The sequence below is a fragment of the Halichoerus grypus genome, chromosome X, assembly GCF_964656455.1.
Source record: "Halichoerus grypus chromosome X, mHalGry1.hap1.1, whole genome shotgun sequence".
NCBI classification, from domain to species: domain Eukaryota; kingdom Metazoa; phylum Chordata; class Mammalia; order Carnivora; family Phocidae; genus Halichoerus; species Halichoerus grypus.
The window spans coordinates 19,420,046-19,441,823 of NC_135727.1; the positions used below are offsets into that span (position 1 = coordinate 19,420,046).

The 21,778-nt window shown below is 41.2% G+C and overlaps 1 protein-coding gene across 1 annotated transcript in view; it reads right to left on the reverse strand.

The window, feature by feature from the left end:
• The window catches only part of STK26 (serine/threonine kinase 26), a 52,068-nt gene extending 34,531 nt beyond the window's left edge, over positions 1-17,537 (reverse strand). The window contains exons 1-2 of the mRNA XM_036123053.2: positions 17,375-17,537; positions 17,119-17,269 (exon numbers count right to left, since the gene is read on the reverse strand). Coding sequence (XP_035978946.1) covers positions 17,119-17,160 — 42 coding nt within the window. The 5' untranslated portion in view covers positions 17,161-17,269; positions 17,375-17,537. The remainder of the gene's footprint in view (positions 1-17,118; positions 17,270-17,374) is intronic.
• Positions 17,538-21,778: the final 4,241 nt, after the last annotated feature.

Sequence of the window (21,778 nt, forward strand, 5' to 3'; positions counted from 1 at the left end):
GGTGCACCCAACATATATGAGAAATTAGCTTACAGGAACAGATTTGTTACACTAACAAAATGGGCTGAATTTCAACATCCTCACTGATGATTTTCTTACTGTTATTCCTTTTCCCTTGCATAGGGAGTACCACTTCATTTGCAAAAAAAAAAAAAAAAAAAAAGCCCTGATTATCCCCGTATTTTAATTTCCCCAAAGAATTCCAGCTTGGAGACCTCTTCTGCTTTTTGTTGTGAATTAATCTCCTCTTGAAGTTTACCAACTTTTCCCAAACTGAAATTTCTCAACCCATCCGCGTCCTACCCTACACTCCACTGTCAATAGCAAGTGTGAATATCCTAATCCCTATCCCTAAAGGTACAGATTCACCAGTTTGAACCCCCATTGATGTGTGCTGACATTGCTGAAATCTGTTCATGTTACCAAAGCACAACGTTGGACAAATTCAATATTCAAATAAAGGAGGGGAAATGCTACTGACATTATAAGATAGCTACTAATATGTGTTGAATCTTTTAATTTTTAACAAATACCATTATAAACATAAGGCTGTTTACGTGTTCTCGATACAGCTGGGGCTAGGATATTTTATTAGTTAAAATTTATAGTCTTTGTTGATTTATCAATCAACAAAACTGCGATTCTCCAACAAGGATCATCAATATCCAGTAACAAATTTTAATACATGTACAGAAAATCTTAATTTTTTTCCTCCAAAAAAATATGCTATATGGTCTCTTTGGGACTGTTAAAGGGTCATTTTATTTTAGAACTGGGAGGAACCCTTATAAAATATTTGGGCTTTTGATTTTATAATGAGTGATTTCTAGCTGGGGGTGGGGTGGGGAGGAGCAATAACAAACATATAACCTCAGGATGGAGACAAATAACAAAGTTCCTTAATTAGTTCTTGAACTGCCATAGCCAAAATAAGGTTGATGAGCAATTCAAAGTAATTAAAATGCTTTGAACAGTGTGCTACCCAAAAAGATCTGTGATCTACAACTTGAGCTGACTTGTACCCTATCATTTTACAGCCCTAACCAGAGAGAAAGTACCACTCACCAAACAAATCCTCACTGCCCACCCCGAAAGGACCCATAGAACATTCTGAAAAACACAACTTTGAAATCCCTTTGTCCTTTCTTGCCTTGGTGAATTTTTTCCCTTTCTTTCTCTTCTTCTCATCCAGTCTTAAAGCCAGCTCAGCTACCCAGTGATGCCTTTCCTGACCATCCCAGCAGGCTGGCTTGACTCATCTTTCCTAGGAATTTCTGGACAGGCCAGGAGGGAGCCACTGAAAGCTTTCAGCAGACGAGTGGAAAAATCAAGTCTGTATTTCAGGTAGCTCCCTCATGTCTGCACCTAGCCCCGAGCCTACTTAGTGACAAAGGCTAGAATGCCATGATAAAAGAAGAGATGATGTCTGACACTTTCAGACGGGGGGGGGCGGGGAGAACCCTCATAGATCTTCATGATTAACTGAATATGGAGATAAAAGAAATCAGTGGCAAATTACAAATAATGCCTGCTAGTCTTTTTCTCCCTTGATAATTTTGTGATTTACCAATATATGTTTTATGGCTGATAGCACCTCCCCCACTCAATCAAGTAGTTAAGCGGCATTTGGTAGAGCCTGATTATTTCATATGCTATGATCTAATAATTTTAATGCATTTTTGATTAAGTACTATTCTCCTTACTGCTGACAGACCTGAGACGTTAATTGTAGGGTGAAGGCGCTCATTCAGTACAAGGAGGAAACAAATGTGATTACGTCTGACACTTAGCACTCTATTCACCTTCCTTCTCTAATAGATATCACCCTTTAATTTAAAATAGTGATAAAAGCAATCAGTGCCTTCTACTGTGTTCCTATATAAAATTCTCCCACTTTTATTTTCTTGCTTTAGAAACTAAGAAAAATATTAAAATCTATCTGTATACACATAATTTATCATATTATCATTACCAATACAACTTTCCATATAATTCAACCACTAAACTTTCTGTCTAGGGAACAGACAAAAATGTCTACCTACTTAGCATCACAGTAATGGGACCAATATATAAGTCAGTTACTCTCATGAAGAGCAACTGTCCTATTATCTTACTGTATCCCTAACCTCAGAGCAAATACTATAAAACGTTTCCTTTATTTAGATCAGCAATTCTCAGTGTGGTCCCATACCCTAATACAGCGGTCCGCAAACTATTCTGTAAAGGGCCACATAGTAAAGGTCTTAAGCTTTGTGGGCCAGGTACATTTTGTGGCCCCTGTCACATATTCCTCTTCTTGTTCAGTGACTCTTTAAAAACACAGAAAATATTTTTTTAGCTTGCAGGCTACACACAAACAGGCTGCAGGCAGGGCTTAGCCCTTAGCTATAGTTTGCTGACAGTTGCTGTAAGGAATCCATTATATGTAACAAATAAACGCTGCTCTTACATATCTAGAATGGCCTTAGCTTGAGAAAACATTAACTTAAATCCTTTTCTCTGTTTTGTGGTTTAGATGACAACAGTGGTTGAGAAAGGCTGCAATAGATTAACAAGGGTCCAAAAACACTACTGGAAGAAGGTGATCATTATTATTTTAAAAAAACACAGGCATTCAAAAATATTTACTACGGAGAAGTTAAAATCTAAAATTTCCAGAAACTTTTGTCCAAAGCATAGGCTGAACATTATAGCCTCACTATAATTACACATAGTAGAGAAGTAATTATACATTAATCACCTCAGTAGAAAATTAATTACATCTAATTCAAAATTTGTTTGGAACAGGTACTTGATCCCTTCCATATATACATAGTCATACGTGCTTTATCTTTTGTAAACAATAACCTAGTCCAGACTCCTGAGCAGAATCCCCCCCATTCACAGTTTCAGAGCTTACGGGTTACCCTCTACAATCTCCTCATTTTACATTTGAGGAGAGGCATGCAGGCATGATTTTATAGTATAGAGGAATAGAATACACTACATTCTTCATTCTAGTAGCTAGGAGGAAATGATTTAGTGTCCTACCAGAAAAAAAATTAATTAAATTCTCAAGCTCTGGAACCACTTGTCCATATTAAATAAAACTATTCCTTCACAATATACAGATCATCTTTCCGGTTAGAGGAGTTTTTAAAAAAATCGTCTAAAACTGTGCTTCATCTTTCAATCAGGATCATACTTACACTATCACTGCATGACACATTGTGCTCAAAAAACAGACACACGGGAAATGAAAATGCTTCTAGTTATGCAGACGGACTCTCCCAAAGAACCCTGGCATGTGGGTGAACAAGGGAACCTAGGGTGGGGGCTGTAATCCCTGAGCAGAAAACAATCTTCGTTGGGTTTTCAGGTATGAAGACATTTATACCTCTTAAACTCCTGAAAAGTTAAAAGCCAACAGTATTTAGTAGTATTTAGTACCCGTAAGTGTTCTTAGAAAAAAGCAATTGGACTACCTACCACTTAGGACTCTTCTCTCAGCCAAGACAGAATCAAGTGGTGCTAAAAAGTCATTAAGCAAACTTATTTTAAAGTAAATCTGAGATGCTACTCAGCCTTGCAATGCTCCAAAGAACTGTTTTAATCATTCCCTGAAGGAGACTTTTAAGGCCAGTACCCACTGGAAAAGTAACAATAATATTAAACCCAGTCGTTTGAAAGAAAGATTCCTTCTCCTTAGCCTCGCAAATAACAGTCCAAATTAGCCAAATATAATCCAGTGATACCCTAGCGCTTTTCCTTGTTAATGAAAGGTATTCATTTCACCTACAGAAGGAAAAAAATAAAAAGCCATGCAAAATGACTCCAGGTGTCTAGAAACAATTTATTGGCCCAGTACACACGCCACCAAAACTGCACATCTTAAACAGAAAAAGCAGCTGAAATCCCCATCCCAATGATGTCAGCTCTTCCCCCAGATCTTTCACAAGCTTTCTCCCAACCCAAAAGACTCTTTACATACGGTCCCTTGCCATAGCAAATCAATTATGTAAATGCAACTTTTATCACAGAATTCATAAGCAACAAGAAAGAAATGAATGACTATTACCTCCCCAATTTCCTTTTCTGTTAGCTTTTTCTCCTCTCTGCAGAAAGTAGAGACATTTCCCATTCTCAAAAATAGAGAGAGAATTCTCAATCTTTAAAGCAAGAGGCTACTTTTTTTCCCTTCCTTGGAAATACTGTCTTTCTCTTCTTCCAGAGTCCAACACCTTTTCCCTCACCTACATTTTCTGTTTGCTCATGAGGCAGCAGGAATCCTCTGGTATTATGAAATTCTACCTTCCCTAAGCAGGGTTTACACTGCAGCCTCCAAAAGGATGCCCGAACCTCAGCAGACAGAAGATCCATAGCAACAGCGGTAATAGTTTTTTTTTTTCACTTGCTATTACCAGAAATCACGGTCCAAAAAGACGACCATCGAGGTGTCACCTATGCTAAAACCTCCAAGTTGATTCATTATTTAACTAGTCAAATCCCATGTTTTCATTTTATGTGCCCTTTGGAAAGCCTGTGACAGAGGAAAAAAGATCTTTCAGTGACAGTCACATTTTTCATGAAGAGATAAATAGCTAAAAAAAAAAAAAAAAAGCAGCTCTCTGGGTACAAGATTTTGTTTGTCACTGAAACAGGATCCGATGCCCCGTCTCCTCCATTCCCTATCCCCTCAGAATCATAGTGTAAAGTACCTATAGCAATTTTAGCTTCAAAATAAGAGCTTGCACACAATGATTGCAAGTTTCTGTTAACCAGAAGTCATTTGTATACTACCCACATGCCTCTGATTTCACTCACAGGTAAACCAATTTATATTTATCCAAAGCAATTCCTTTGATGCAATGATGCTCTGTAAAACTGTTCTATGGGAGAAATTAAGCAGAGAATTAAGAATCTTGATAAATATAATCCTTTGTAATGTTCAATTCAATTCTAATTCACTAAAAAAGCTTAACACTGGTATTGGATTTCATTAAAAATCATTTCCCATGATCTGTATCCTATATGGAATAGACTGCTGTGAGCCCAATTTCTTCAGGAATAATAATAGTTTAAGTAGTAAAGGCAGAAAGAAGAACTAGCCATGATAAAAATATAACATGTGTTACATCCTGATAAGCCTGTTTTGTATTTAGACACAGGCACATATATACATACATATTTACCTTAGAGTAAATATTTGTAAAGATGGTAAAGAATTCTATATATTTTCTATCTAATAAAAATACTTAGCAAAATCCATGGATATCATGTTTACCGAGCATAGTTTTTACATATATTTTACTGAATTATTTTTTAAAAAAGATTTTATTTATTTATATGAAAGAGAGAGCATGAACAGGGGGAGGGGCAGAGGGAGAGGGAGAGGGAGAAGCAGATCCCCTGCTGAGCAGGGAGTCCAACACAGGGCTCAATCCCAGGACCCCGAGATCATGACCTGAGCTGAAGTCAGATGCTTAACGGACTGAGCCACCCAGGTGCCCCACTTTTCTACTTTCTAAAAACAATTATGTCTAAAACTGATACCGCTGATTAAACATTCCATGGCAAACGTTGAGCCTTATCTTCTTGAATAGAGTAAAAGTGTTTTCAAACACAAAATATACTTTGTGCACAATATACACTGTGAACGCATATATATATATATATATATATATATATATATATATATATATATACACACACACACCCTCTATCAATTTTCTTCAACAAAAAGCTAATCTACCACCCAGAATAATGAAAAAATGGGTCACAAGAGTAACTGAGTATCCTGGAAAAGAGACAGTTACCACATAAGAGGTAAGAAGTATAAGGTAAAAATATCAGACTTTTTACACCCAAAGAAATTGAATTCCCTCAAGGGGGAGCAAGTTACCTAGGGATCCAAGGAATTTATCCTCATGACAATCATTGCTTTAAATGTGTTCAGAGGTACACTTCTGTACATGCTTTTGAACATGCTCATTGGGGGCAAATCTTTGATTCTGAAGGATAATTTTGTTTCTGTTGGTCTTGTGTTCATTTTAGAAATTGAAAAGTGATTTAAGATCCAAGGCCGGAGCATGAGGTGAGCAATCAAGTTTGCTCACATTGTTTGGTGTTGGCAAACTCATTAAGTAGGGCCCTATTTGCTTCTCTTATTTTCATTCCTAATCCCTTGTTTGAACTAAGCTCTGCGCTTTTCTACATGGTACCTGTTGGCAAATGGGAATATATTAATCTGACAGGTAGAGAGAACATTTTAGAGAGCAATAGCTGGATCCAGAAAGGCCATTTAGGAATTTATATTTCCTTAAGGATTCAGAAGTAACTTTCTCTCTCCTCCAGGAACTTACATACGTAAACACAAGTTGGCTTTGGACTGTCATGACCAGGAATGGGCATTTTTGGACATAATAGCAGCCCAGAGTTATTAAGTCCAGCAGGTTTTTTGGGGGAGGGGGTAATAGCAGGATGAAAAAAAAAAAGGGATTTTGAACAATCAAAATTGATATAATTCATCAAAATTCTTAAGATTATCAATCTTTGGGGGGAAATACTGCCATTTGCTGGCATTTAGGATACTGGCATTTTATTTCACTTCAGCCAAGTTTTATTTTCACAACTATAGGCATAAATAGGTTTCATGTTCTTGATAAATGTATTTGCATTTGAAGATAAGAGCATTTACTGAGAGGTCAAACCTATCTGGATCAAGGAAAACAGAAGTGACGGGCGACGGTGAGATTTTGGAAGTTGTAGAACTTCCAACACAAAGTTGCATTCAGCTCCTCCCATAGTGTTTCTCTCCTTTCCATAGCAAATTACTCACCAAGGTCTGTTAGTCTTCCTTGAGTGGTGCTCAGAGTGGTCGCCAGATCAACAGAGCAGCTAGGAATGCATTAGAAATGCAAATACACAGGCCCCAGTGCAGACCTAAAGAATCAGAAATTCTGGCGATGGGGCCTGGCAGTCTAGCAAACCCTCCAGGTGGTTCTGATGCATGCTCAAGTTGGATCATCACTGCCCAAAATCAAACCCTTGCTAATGAAAGCCTGGGCTATTTCAACATCTGCTTATTATATCCAGCCTTCCCCTTCTCTACATGCTGTTGGGCTGGAAGCTTAATGCAACTTTCCCAAAACAAAGAGAACAAACGAAATAACCACTGCTTTCATCAGTTCACTTTCTTGCTGAAAAAGTCCTTGTTGTAGACGGATTTAAAAAAATAAATAAATGTCTCGGTCTGGCATTCAAGGCCTTTCACTATTTGGCCCTCAGAGTTCGAGCCAGTGAGCACCTACCTCAAATCTCTGTGATAGAGGGAACCTGGTGCATATCCCTTTGTACCTTTTCCCTTGCATGTCTCCCGCTCTCCTTGAATGTCAGTGTCTCTCTCCTTTGCGATTCATCGTCACTGCTCTGCATTGTGCTAGATTTCTAAATGTGTAGGCGTCTAGTCTTTCCAGGTACAGCAAAAACTTCTTGAGGCCAGGGACTCTTTTTTATACTTTTTGTACCTCAAAGATAGGCTTCAAGTACCATGTCCTACACAAAGTAGGCCTTCCAAACTTGGTTGCTGATAATTTTCGAATTTAAATCACACCCAGTTGTTTCATGACAACTAAGGGCGGAAAAACAGTAAACCTGGATCGCCCCCAGTGTCCAACTTGGGAAAGTCGTTACCATTTACTGACTAGCACAGAGGAAAGCTCAGAGTTAAGTTCGAACAAAGGATTTGAACTAAAACTACAGAAGCAAACAGGACCCTAATTAATGAGCTTGCTAACTGTTCTTCCCATGGGGTCAGTAGCACTTTAAAAGCATACATTTGAAAAATGCTTCTTTCCCTGAGGCTGCCAGACACACTGACTGTAGTCTCCTTAACCACAAGAGGTCAAAGTTCTATTTTCTGTCACCATACTTAGTAGCATGTGTGCATGCTCTGCTGATTGGTTTCTTTTGTGTTTCTGCTCAGAGTGAAGGCAGGCAGCAGGAAATTGAGACCAGGGAGTCTAGAAACTTTCCCAGGTCTAGTGGGCAGCGATACAGAGCAGGCAGAGGCTTTGGGAAGAAATAATGACTTTATGGTTTCTATTGGCTCGGCTCCCCCAAATTTTCTTGCATTTATAAAAACAACTTATGCTCCACCTGATGATCTATGTCGTCCATCCCTTCCCCGTCACCCACTGCTGTGTTATTTATACCATACTGCATCAAGCAGTGAAGTCCTAGCTTAATATAACATACTGTAAAGTGATACGTTGCAAAGCCAAAGGTTTAATGGAAAGCTGGGAGGAGGGGGATAAAAAGGCACTAACAGAGCAATTCAAAAATGCATTTTCAAAGAAAAATCTGGATGCATCTAGATGTCCTTGAAGTATTTCTTCCACCTGCCAAAAATTCACTCCTAGGATTGTGTTACCAGGCACTACTGAAACCTGGTAGAGTAATTCACTAGTATGCTTAGAAATTCCCTAACATATCTAGTGTGGTATGGATTTCAAATCCAGTAAAACTTCGTTAAGCAGATACTGGTAAGCTGTTTCTATAATTCAAAGCAACTGTTCCTCTTCAGCTAGACACTCTATTGTTCTGTAATGAACAAACTGAAAATCCAATGGTGGTTGATTTGAACACTACTTTTCTCTGTCCTCTGCACTTTAAATTGATAGGGTTTTACAGATTTCTTTTCCCTACTTATTTTTTAAACAGGTGAAAGGAGGAGAGGGCAAAAAAACACCACAAAGAACACATAATCTGTTACCAGGATCGCAAAGAAGGATTGAAAAGTTTTTCTGTAAACATTTTTTGTGAGTAAAAGACAAAAACATAATGTCTTCCATTTCCTTAGCAGCACATTTTCGAAGTGACTTGACCAAAGAGGAGGAAAGTAGCCACTTAAAAAAAGAATATTTTCGGGCGCCTGGGTGGCTCAGATGGTTGAGCATCTGCCTTCGGCTCAGGTCATGATCTCTAGGTCCAGGGATCGAGTCCCGCATTGGGCTCCCACCTCAGCGGGGAGTCTGCTTCTCCTTCTCCCTCCGCCTCTCCCCCTGCTTGTGCTCTGTCTCTCTGTCTCTCCCAAATGAATAAATACAATCTTAAAAAAAAGAATATTTTCAACTCTTTCACCTAAAGCTGTCTACAATTTTGCTTACGCTAGTTCTCAGGAAGTATGAACCACAATTCTGTTCTAATTCTGCTAGAAGAGCCGGAGCTTTGCCATACCAATGACTAATCTGATATTTTAGGACACGGATCATTCTAATCCATGATGGTATGATAAATGAAGGAAAAGAAAGGCCAGCAGGGTGCAGTCAGGGAAATGCTGGAACAAGTCCAGAACAGGCTGAGGGGGTGTGTAGCTCCATCCCCAGTTAGGTAAATGCTGGTGACAGGTGGTGGGGAGAGACAGGCAGGAATAGAGGAGAAGGATGAGATCAGGCTGCACTAGGTTTCCTGGCTTCTCTGAATGGGCATGTCAACTAAACCGCCTGAATTACATGGGATTTGGGGGAGTGACATCAAAGAGGATGGTGGGTAGAGTTGGCTAGCAATGTGTTTTGTTTTAAAATCCAAATGTAAAGGCATTTTCCAGTTGGATAGCTCTTCCTAGTTCATAGGACGGTTGAGAGGAATTAGTCAATATATATATATATATATATATATATATATATATATATATATATATATATATTTAAATCTTTTAAAAAAGATTTTATTTATTTATTTGAGAGAGAGACAGAGAGAGCACAAGCGGGGGGGGGAGGGGGAGAGGCAGAGGGAAAGGGAGAAGCAGACACCCCGTTGAGCAGGGAGCCCGACACGGGGGGCTCTATCCCAGGACCCCAAGAGCATGACCTGAGCCGAAGGCAGACGCTTAACTGACTGAGCCACCCAGGCGCCCTGAATTAGTCAATATTTTTTAAAAAAATATTTGATTTCACAAGCATTAATTCAAAGATGTGATCCCTCCTGACCATATAACATCGTAGTCTAAAACGGCAGATGACAAAATGAGAAACGTACGTAAGATGGAGTCCAAATTTAATTGTGCCTATTTTATTGATTTTTGTTCTCTGAAAAGCGAGTTACCTCATGGCATTCTTCCAGAGACATTTCTTTACATGTCCCTGTGGTGAAAATTGTTTGGGTCTTAATGACAAGAAATGAAAAGGAATTTGCTGCTGTTAACTCTGTTCTCCTAATTCCATTTTCTAGCAACAAATAAAATGAGTAAAACCACCACTCATTCAGAAGACACAGTTCAGTCAAAAACAATCACCAAGCCATCTAAAGTTCCACTACTGGATTTCCTTTTTTTATTTTTCAGACATTATTCCCTGTAAAATGTGAACATCCGTGGGAGAGGTCACTCACTGAGCCATTAATCAAAAACATCTTAATATGAATGAAATTTATCAGATTCTTTCTAATGTGACAGTTGGGACAGAGAAGTAAAACAGTTTCTTTTATTTATTTGTATTGGCTTCTGGGGGGGGTGGGGTGGGGATGGGAACAGAGGGAAGGGACAAGAGGTTATTTCTCACAAAGACACAAATTTGTCTGCAATCAGCCCTAGTTACAAGGAAAGCAATGAGTCTCTTTTTTCTCTCAAAGGCCCCTGGAAGGTAAAGAGAATGAGAGCTTCCTTGTGTGGACAGCTGATTAGTTACAAGTATAGATTGTTAGACGTGTTACATATAATGTATTAAAATCTTTTTAGTAAGTATAAAAAGTCTACATTGTGCACACATAAATCAGCCTCCATGATCTGTAAGAATTCAAGCATTACACAATATATTTAGAGAAACAGAATGGAAAAAAAAAAGTTAGAAAAGTCTAGTCTATATGGGACTCATTAGCCAACACTTTTACATGTAATTCATGCCTAGTGGTATAAAGAAAAGTAAAGTACATGGTCCCCGCCTTCAAGAAATTTACAACCTCGTTTGGAAGACAAGTATGTTAGAGAAAATCTAAGGCAATGTATGAATCAAGGACTGTCAGTCTACTACTGACAAGAGATGTAATGGGTGCTTGGAAATACGAGAGATTTCTGTAGCCTGGACCACTCAGGGAAAGTTCACGGAGAAAGTAAGTTTGCAGACCTTGAAAATCAGGTAGGATCTGGTCAGCCAGTGATTGCTAAATTGTAACTGGCATGGTAGAACAGAAGGGATTTCTTGCTGGGAAATAGTGATAATGTAAAGTTTGCATCTGTAGACCAGAGCCAGATAACAGAAAAGTCTGGAAAGCTGAGCAGAGGACTTTGGGTATGGTACTGGTAGTGTGGAGAAGAGGAGAGGAAGACAGGATTTCAATAGAAAAATGTGGGTTATCAAGTAGCAGAGAGATGAGATAATGAGAGTGTTTTCATGTGATTAGCCTAGCATTGTTTTGCAGGATGAACTGCCCATATATATCATAACACCTTTTATAAAGGGGCTCGAAATATACTCCACAGATGATGGTTAATTCATCCTAATAACATCTCACTGAAGCAAAGGAAATGCAGCTTTTATTATTCCCCATTTTGGAGATGATTTGCTCAAGGTCACTGAATAAATGAAAGGCAGAATAAAAAACCACAGTATCATGATGTTCATCGGTTCCTAAGTACCAGCTAAATTATGTTCTCTTATTGTCTATGACTCAAGCAAGGGAGATACATGATGGACCTTTGTCCTCAAGTGCCATTTCCAGACCCTCATTAGTGTTCAAGGCACACGTCCTACCATGCCCCATTCCTGTTTACTTTCCCTGTAGCCCCTAGCCCTCTAACCCCATACCTTTCAACTACCTCCAACTCTCCCAGCTAACAGTTGTTTCTGATTAGTCTGTTCCAGTTGGTCTTCTGCCATTATCATTAGCATATTCAACATCCCTGTATCAACCACTCACCAATGAGGACAATGGTTCGGCTTTATCAGTGCAAGACAATGCTTTCAAACCTCTTTCCACCTCAAATTGCAAAGCTTCAGAAGGTGTGAGGGAGGTAAGAACTCCACATACTAGATTGTGGCACCAAACTGAATTCCCTCTCCAATTGTTTTCATGATCAGAGTTAGTTAAAGGATTGCCCCCAGTTAACCCCTTCTTGGTGCTGACACATTTTCTCATCTTCCCATGCATCTTGAAGTCGCCCTTCCTTTTCTTACAAGCTAGTCCTCCACTTAGGCTTCCTGTCTCGCGAGGGCCCACACCTCCACATACTCTCTCTGGTATTAGCAACTTCTCCCTTCTCGGTGGCTCCTCTTCAGTTTCAAGTAAAGAGACTGGCATATAGTAAATGCTCAGTATATGCCTGATGAATGACTAAAGCTCCAGATCTATGTCTTCAAATATTTTTTGGACATTTAAAAAAAAAGATTGATTTATTTATTTTGAGGGGAGGAGGGGCAGAGGGAGAGGGAGAGAGAACATCTCAAGCAGACTCTCTGCTGGGCGTGGAGCCAGATGCGGGGTTCATTCCCAGGACCCTGAGATCATGACCTGAGCTGAAATCAAGAGTCGGCTGCTTAACCAACTAAGCCACCCAGGCACCCCTGGACATTTTTTAAAACAGCCTTATTGAGGCATATTGTTACACACACAAAAAAATTGTACATATTTAATGCATACAATTTGATGAGTTTGGACATACATATATGCCTGTGAAACCATCACCACAATCAAGGTAATAGACTACTGTTCCACATTTTCACTTCATCAGCTCATTGTTACCTCAAATTTCACAATTCTAGAACAGAAATCATTAACTTCCCACCAGATCTGGCTCTTCCCCATGATTTTCCAATTTCTTTCATATGAACCATAACTCCCAGTTTCCCATATTCAACACCACAAAACCTTTGAGTCCTCCTTCTGTAATTAGCTAATTATTAAGTCTAATAATCATATTTTTTCTTCTTCACAGTACTGGGCACATGGAAAGCAATCAGTCAATGAAAGGTCGACTGCCTCTGTACAGATATGATTATCCCATTGAAATAGCCTCAGTAGATTCAACTGCCTCAAGGCTTCTCAATCCTCCAGGTCGTCAGTTCATCCAATCTTGAGATTTCCCTTGCTATATATAACTGTTCATTGAGCCTCCTTTACTCAGAAATGTTTCATGGCTAGTCGAAAGGCCAAAGTCCTTCCTCAGCATTCAAGAACCACCATGATCTAGACCCAATCATGTTTTCCAATTTTACCTCTTATTACTTTAGAGGAATTCATCATAATCCAAATGATTTTATCTCACAAAAATTGTGTGTGCATGCACACTTGTGGGGGGTGTGCCTGTCCTCGTCTACATGCCTTTGCTCAGGGTACATCCCTGCCTGGAAATGCCCTCCCCCATATGGACCCCAATAATCCTTAGCAGTTAGTTTACCTTCTGTAAGCCTTCAACTCCTCCAGTCAGAAAGTTCTATTCTAGAATAAGCCCTACATATTTTTGCATTATTTTATATTTCACGTACTAGATTTAACTCCCCAACATTTTAAGACCTTCAAGGGCTAGAGATCATGTAGTATAATTCTGTATCCTTCCCAGAATCCAATAACGAGGTTCACCAATGCAAGGCACTGTTTTCCACCTCTTAGATAAAAGTCTTTAATAAAGTATTCATTAATTCTTAAACTTCATTTCCATTTCACATCTCAAATAACAACCACTTAAAAACTATACCACCTAGGGGTGCCTGGGTGGTTCAGTCGATTAAGCATCTGACTCTTGATCTCAGCTCAGGTCTTGATCTGAGGGTCGTGAGTTCAAGCCCTGCATTGGACTCCACGCTGGGTGTGGAGATGACTTAAAACAAACAAACAAACAAAAAAACCCAAAAAACAAAAAAACAAAACCAACTGTACCACCTTTATCATACTTAAGGATACATGAATACTACTTTTTAAATTCTTTAATAGAAACTTAAAAAACTTTCACAAGAGACCTAACATAAAGCATAATGTAATACCACTTAGTACTCCAATTCAACATTTAACTTTATTCTCCCACCTACATTTTATGAAAGAATTAACAACCAATTTAGAATACTTGTCTTAATAAATACTAATGCAGGTTCTAAGGGAAAATATCTTAAACTTAAGTATAACTTATAACTGAAAACTTCAAAGAAAAAATATGTTTTAAATCATTAAAGAGTAAATATTTGAGTGGAAAGAAACAGGTTTATTGGTTTATTATTTTTTTAAAGTTGTGCTTTATATATTTTTCAAGAGTTTAGCTCCTGGTATGGAAAATTCCTTTAGGTATACACTAACAAAGTAAGCACAAATTAAGTACAAAACAAATTCATACCCTCAACATTTGGTGTAATAGGGCAAAAATGTTCATTCCCACAATATTAAGAAACATCAACAATATGAGTTTGAATAACTAATTCATAAGGAAGAGTTTGAACTGGACCAAATCCTGGGTTTTCTTTCATCACTCCAAGTTTCTTTTCTATTTTAAACTAGTGGCAACAGAAATTTCTTTGTTCGAAAGTCAGGAATGCTGGAAGTCTTAAGTGATAGAACAGGTAGCTCGGCTTCTACTTCACGTCTCTCCTCAGGGGGAAAAAACACTGTGGATAAAGTAATTTTGTTTTTATTTCTGGAAAAATCATTTTTTCCATCAATCTTCATAATTCTCTAAAATAAACTGTTAAAAAGTTATAGGCTGGTCGACCACTTCACCCTGATTTGTGGAAAACTACACATTAATTTCAAGAACACATGGCTAACTCAAGTTTTCTTACTACTCTAAGGGTTTAAAAGTTGCTCCTAACTCTTGAATAAAAGTCTAGGAGAATTTTACAAGCTCGTGATATATTTCTGCATCTCATCTGCAATATTTTTGAACAAAAGAATAGTAAAAGTAGTCTAGGCTCAAGAGTCACACTGCATGCCATCAAATTTATTTTTAGGGTGCTGTACAATTTTAACAGTGGAAAACTTTTGTGTTGCATCAAATGCTTAAGAACCACATCTACAAATAAAGTGGAAATAAGCAGCTAAGAATTTGCCATTTCATTAAGATGGAGAAAGTGACAAATATCCCTCTCTTCTTTGCTAATATGGAGTTTATTGCCCTCCCCAAATTATGTGGGACAAAGTAACCACAACTTTGGGAAGGCATACAGTGAAAGGCAGAACTTGTAAATTAAAAGATGTGCTTCACATTCTAAACCACCTTAATTAAGATTTTAAAATTCAAGAGATAGGGAACTCCGATAATTAAACAAAGCAGGGAGCAGTAAGAAATACTGAACAGCAAGCAGGTCCTAAACCATATAAATCAAATAAAGACAAATCAAATAAGGACCAGAAACCATATAAATCAAATAAAGACTAACCAAATAAGGACCAGAAACCATTTTCTCCTCAGCACAGAGTTCCTCAGAATCACAAACTTGATGAACGCGAGGCACACACTCTCTCTCTCTCTCTCTCTCTCTCTCTCTCTCTCTCTGCTGACGCACGCGCACACAATGGAGACAGAAGCATGGAGACCCTCAGAGACAAACTTTCCATCTGTACCGTTCTACTTTCCACATAATGGAAAGGAGAGCACGGTGAGTCGTTTTTCGCACTTCTTTGCACATCAGAGGGAGCAAAATTGGAGTTAGTATTGCAAACTACTAATCTCTTGCTACAATCAAAGGCAGACTGAATGAATGGGGTATGGGGCAGGGTGGATGGGGGAATGAGCCAGGGAGGGGGGGGTGGTCTGAGAAAAAAGTTTGAGGCATTCTGTAAAGCCTGAATGGATTAACCTTTTAAAAAGCCCTAACATTTCTCATTTCCCTTTTTCTTCCTCTCTTTTTTTTTATTAAATACACACCGACTTCCTGGGACTCAACACAGATGTGCCCTATAGGCAGCTAAAAGGCCTGGTGCTTAGTACACACGGGAGTCCTAGGATTGATATATGTTCAACACAAATAGTCCTTTTGTGGGAAAGTATTTTTAAAGTTACTTTTTTGTGACCATGCATAAAATATGACCCTTTGCTAACAAAAAGGATGAATTCCACGCATCAATTAGTAAATTGAGGCCCCAATCCACAGCGCTTTGATTTTTACTAGAAACACAAGCTGTCTATTTACTACTCTAAACGTTTTTTCTTAACTTGAAAAAGTCTGCTTTCACATTTTTAGAAGATAATGAGGGACTGAGGCTTTAGTGTTTCTAGTCTCTGATTTGTTCATAAATGGGTTGTTTAGACTCACTAGCAAAGGAAAAAAAAGTGAATACTTGAAAGTTAGTAGACCTGGATAACATTTAGTAGACAGCTTGAAATGCACCAATTTAAAAGCCTAACCGCCTAAAAAGCGTAGGCACACATCGCTTATTTCTTCTTGAATAAAATGAAAATATAACGGGGGGAGGGGCCTGGGTAAATCTGGAGTAAGAAGATGGGTCCCAAGCAGTAGTCCCTTGTCCAGGACAAAAAGCTTCCTTTAACCACATGCAACAGTCGTCTTGTGGGAAAGGCAGGGGGAGGGGGCTGGGGAGTCATCACCTCGGCCACTCTGACACAGGACCCTGCATTTCTCACGCCACACTATGGGCTGGGCCAGGTGGGGGGGAGCGAGACAGAACTTCGCCCTTAAGAAGCAACACCAAAAGGGGAAAAGAAGCCACCTCGCTCTTCGATCTACGCACACAGGAAGAGCCCAATTCAATGCCGCCGCCACCGACACCCCCTTGTCTTGCTCCGCCCCAACTTGTGTGTGTGCGGGGCGGGGGGGGGGGAGGGCACGACTTGCGTTTTACCCCACAAATTCCGAGACACCTCCATCTCCCCCAAGTTAAGACCTCCCACCTCCAGTCCCCAGCGGGACCACGCTCCGCAGGCGCAGGTGTCTGGATCTGGCCTATTTTTACGCTCCCTCGCCCCCCTCCCCCGCACCTCGCCGCGCGCCCGGTCCCTCCCCGCCCTCCCCACCCTCCCCGCGCAGTGCACCAGCTAGCCTAAACGCCGGGTAACGCTTCGAGCCCGACTCCCGGGTCACCTGGCCCCTGCGCCCGGCCCTGCCTTCAGGGCAGTCCCGGGGCCGCCTCTGGTCGCCGGGGACCGCGCACCGGGCTCCGGGGCAGTCACGTGGTCGGCGGAGGCGGCCTGGGCTTCCTCACCTGCATCCCGGGAACTTGGACCGCCACCGGTGAGTGGGCCATGAAGGCGACGGCTGCTCCGCACTGCTCCTGCGGCGGTGGCGCCTTGGGCTCGGACTGGCTCCTCCTCCGGGGGTAGCTCGGCGGCCCTCCCAGGCTTTTCGACCGGGGCCTGGAAGGACACACAGAAGTGAGGTGACGGGGCTGGTGGTGCGTCGCCCCGGGCTGGGGGGAGGGGGGGGCGGTCGGCGGCGCAGCTGCCTGGGACTCAGTCTACCTTTCTGGCGCCCGCCCGCCGCTGTTGCCGCCGCCTCCGCCGCCGCTCCTCCTCCCGAACGCGGGGCGCAGCGTGTGGCGGTGGCCGGGACCTGGGCTCGAGTGATGCCGCTCGTCTGCGCCTCGCCGCTTTAGGAAGAGGAGGTGGAGGCGCCCCAGCAACCCGCCCGCCCGCTCGCCGGGCCCGGGAGGCGGTTGGGGGCGGTTCTGCCGTTGGCCCTGCCCCCGCCCTGCCGCCGGGCGGTGTCAGGAGCGCCGAGGCTCCTCGCCGTGCAGGGCTGTGGCTGGGCTCGCCCGAGCCGGCGAAGGGGCGGGCTACCCCCCCCCCGCACGCGGAGAGGAGAAGCCGGGGACTGGGGGACCCGGCACACGGCCCGGCCTGGGGAGGGAATGGAGGAGTTTGGGTGACCCCGGGGGTAGGAGGGCGTCCCAGACGCGGCCACGTTGCAGGCAGGCGTTCGAAGCTGGGGCACACGCAGCTTCAGAGACGACTTGAGTTGAAACTTGGGGAGTGTTGGAAGTCCTTCTTGGTTCCCCGATCTAGTCGAGGGTGGGGGCACGGAGAGCCGCCGAGTCGGTAGCCGACTCATTCCCGCGGTCGGGTCCCCCCTGGGTGGGGCGGCGCCTCTGGGCGGATCCGTAGCCACTCGCCTGCTTTCCGGATTCCCCGCCCCCAGACCTACTTCAGGTGACTTGAACCTGAGGCTACCCCTGCCTTTTGGGCTGTCAGTTGGTGGAGGGCGGCCAGACTGGGGCTTCTCTTCACAAGTTTGCACGGGGAAGAGACAGAGAGAGAGAGAGAGAGAGAGAGAAATTGGAAAACAGTACATCAGAAAAATTAATGAGGATGATAGAGGCATGGAAAATGAGACTGGATCATTAGCAGTACGCCTTATTTAACTCAGCATATAGGCAGCCGTGGTTTCAGCATTCCCTGCCTCCGCTCCCTCTAAAGTTCCACTCCAGCAGGGAGACAAGTTCTTTTGAGAATACCCTAATGATAACAGCAGTAACAATGATAATAGTAACAATTACAGAAATCCCATCATGAAGGCACCTTTAGGGACCAACAGGGTTAATTACATTTAAAAATGTCATATCCAAGTGCCAATTTAAGATGAGGATGAAGTTCCTTACATTGCAGGTTGTTACAGGTCTATACCCAACACAGTGTTGGGGCTCTAGTAGACACTAAAAGTTTCTTTTGTTTCCTTTGCTGGTTTTGAATCTTTCTCAAAAGATAGCATTTTATTGTTATCAATATAATTATTATTAATGGTGTCATTTTCTTTGTGCCCGAACTGCCAAGTCCTAGATATATGTTAGCTGATTGAATCTTTACAAGGGCCCTCTGAGGTCATATTGCCTCCCTGCATGCCCCCCACCCCCTGCCATTTTACAGGGGATAAAAAGCCTTGGTGGGGTTAAATAATTTGGCCCAAATGTCACACAGTTAAGAAGTGGTAGAGCTGGGAATCCAAACCCAAGTCCCTCTAACTTTTAAGATCTACTCTCTTAGCAACTGTCAAGGATACAATATAGTATTGTGAACTATAGCCACCATGCTGTACATTACATCCCCAGAGCTTACTCATCTTTTAACTGGAAGTTTGTACCCTTAGACCACCTTCACCTGTGTCCCCTCTCACCTGCCCCTGCCAACTACCAGTCTACTCTCTGTTTCTATAAGTTTGGTAGTTTTTAGATCATACGGTATTTAGTCTCTCTCTCTCTGACTTCTTTCCCTCAGCACAGTGCCCTCAAAGTCCATCCATATTGTCACAAATGGCAGGATTTCCTTATTTTTCATGGTTGAATAATATTCCATTGCATGTATAGCCATCACATTTCATTATCCATTCAGATGATAAAGGATATAATTGCATTCTCCTTACTCCTAGTTCCCCACCTCCAGGTCCTCACAACCTCTAACCTGATGGTAGGCCCCAATCCAGTTTTTATTTCCCACCAGCCCAGCTCATACTTAACAATGCCAGCCTGGCCAGAAACCTGCAGGGCCACCTAAACTTTAATGTCCTTAGAAGTTCCCTAGAATTCTTGGGGCACCTGGGTGGCTCAGTTGGTGAAGCATCTGCCTTTCGCTCAGGTCATGATCTCAGGGTCCTGGGATTGAGCCCCTGCATCCCACTCCCTACTCAGTGGGGAGTCTGCTTCTCCCTCTCCCTCTGCACCACCCCCCCCAGCTTGTCTCTCTCTCTCTCTCTCTCTCTGTCACAAATAAATAAATAAAATCTTAAAGAAAAAAAAGAGAGAAGTTCCTTAGGATTCTTTTTAAAGTGCAGAGTTTGATTTAGCACATCTGGAATGGGCCCAAGATTCTGCATTGCTAACAGTTTCCCACGTGGTGCCAATACTGGTGATTCTCAGACGACACTTTGAGTAGCAAGGGTCTAAATCTCAAGTCCCAGCCCCATTGAACCTTCCTCATTGCTCCAAACCCTCCTTCAATACTCCTCCTCTTGCATGTTGGTGGAAGTAGTGCTCAACATTGTAGTTCTTTCTTATTTCATGGATTTCATTTGTTCGGTCTGCCCAACAAGATGATTAACTCCCTGAGGCCAGAGATCCAGCTTCTCTTATCTAAGAATTATTCAGGTAGAATGCCAGCTTTCTGCGGGCAAGATTTTTGTCTGGTTTGTTCACTGCTGTATCCTCAGAGCCTAGAAGAGTGTGTGGCACATAGTAAGCCCTTGGTAGGTATTTGTTGAATGAATGAATGAATGAATGAATTTCCTTTGAATTGCTCACTGAGGTTAGTATAGTGCTAGGCAAGTAATGGGTACACTGTATGTTTTATTGATGCCTGGCTAAACTCCTGGGCACTGCTCTTGTTGAATCTTTAAGTTGTTCACTTTACTATATGTTACACTGTTAATTTTTTTGTGTCCTAAATTCTTTCCAGTTACTTTAATTTCCCAACTACCCAAGAGTGAGTTGTGTAATTTTAATAAATAAGTAAATTATGCCTATCTGAGAAGTGACTTTCCCTGACATCCTTCTGAGCCAGAGTTATGTAAGAATGTGGAAGAGTGAATGCTAGATTTTGAGACCTGAACTATTGAGACATTTCCTTAAAAACACCGTTTTTGAGATCTTAGTAAATTTTCCGACCCTTGTTTAGGTCTGCTGCTATTAAATAAACTATCTGTTGTAATTATATTTGATAGAGATCACTTGAGTTGTAACATGGAGTTACTTGTGGTTTGATTATGATTTTTCATATATATATATATATATATATATTTCTTAATTTAAATCAATTCATGTGTGCTTTTGTTACTCCCCACCAAAAAGGACACTTGAATATTTTACTTCAAAATGTCAGCCCAGAGTCCAATAATATGTTACCGTATATTCCCACAACTTGATGGAAAAAGTTCCTTGAGGGGAGACACCACATCTTATGCTCTTTGGTAGCCCCATAGAGTGCAAGATTGTGCCTCAGATTGGATTTGGTACCTGCTTGATCGATGTGACCTGAGTGGCTATGAATATTTAATAACTGTATAAATAAAGTAAGATCATATACAGATTAAGCAAAGTCAGTGAATTTCAAGTTAGACATTGTCTTTGAGCCCAACAAAACTTGATAATTTAAATTTACAATCTGTAATTCCAATTTCCTGACATGTGTCATACCCTCAATATTAAATATTTAACTTTACCCATGTTTATAAATATTTACTGAGGGGACTGGTTCATAGCTAAAGTGTAGGTAGATAGAAATGGCCAAACTTTGATGTAGGCAATAGTGAGGTAATAATGTATTAGGGTCCTGGTTCTCAATGAGGGGCAATTTCACCACCTGGAGATATTTTGGTTGTCAGAAATGGGGAAGAAAGGATGTTATCAGGAGTGGGTAGAGGCCAGGGATGCTGCTAATCATTCTCCAGGGCACAAGACAGGCCTCACCACAAAGGACTGCCCAGCCCAAAATGCTAATGGTGGCAAGGTTTGAGAAATCATGCTCCGTACTCTTTGCATTAAGGGTTACTAACCAAGAAACAGACTTGAGAAACACTGTTCCCTGAGGATTTCAGTTCAATGTGGTGGCTGGGGCAAAAAACAAAAAAAAAAAAAGCAAAAGAACCAACCCCAAAAGCCACCACCAACAAAAAACACTCCCAAAGATATTGGGCCACATCAAGGGAGGTACTGGAAACAAAGCAGTATTTTTATTTTACCTTTATATGAAACCATAGATCATCTTCCTCCAAAGAGTGAATACTACCTAATGAAAAATAATATTGAACAGAGAATAACTTTGAGAAAAATTTAATGATTGGCTTAAAAATATTTAATCATGGAGCAGGTTGTAATGTACTAGGCATTACCTAGGAGCCTTTATATATGTGACCTTGTTGAGGTAAATTTGACCTCTTAC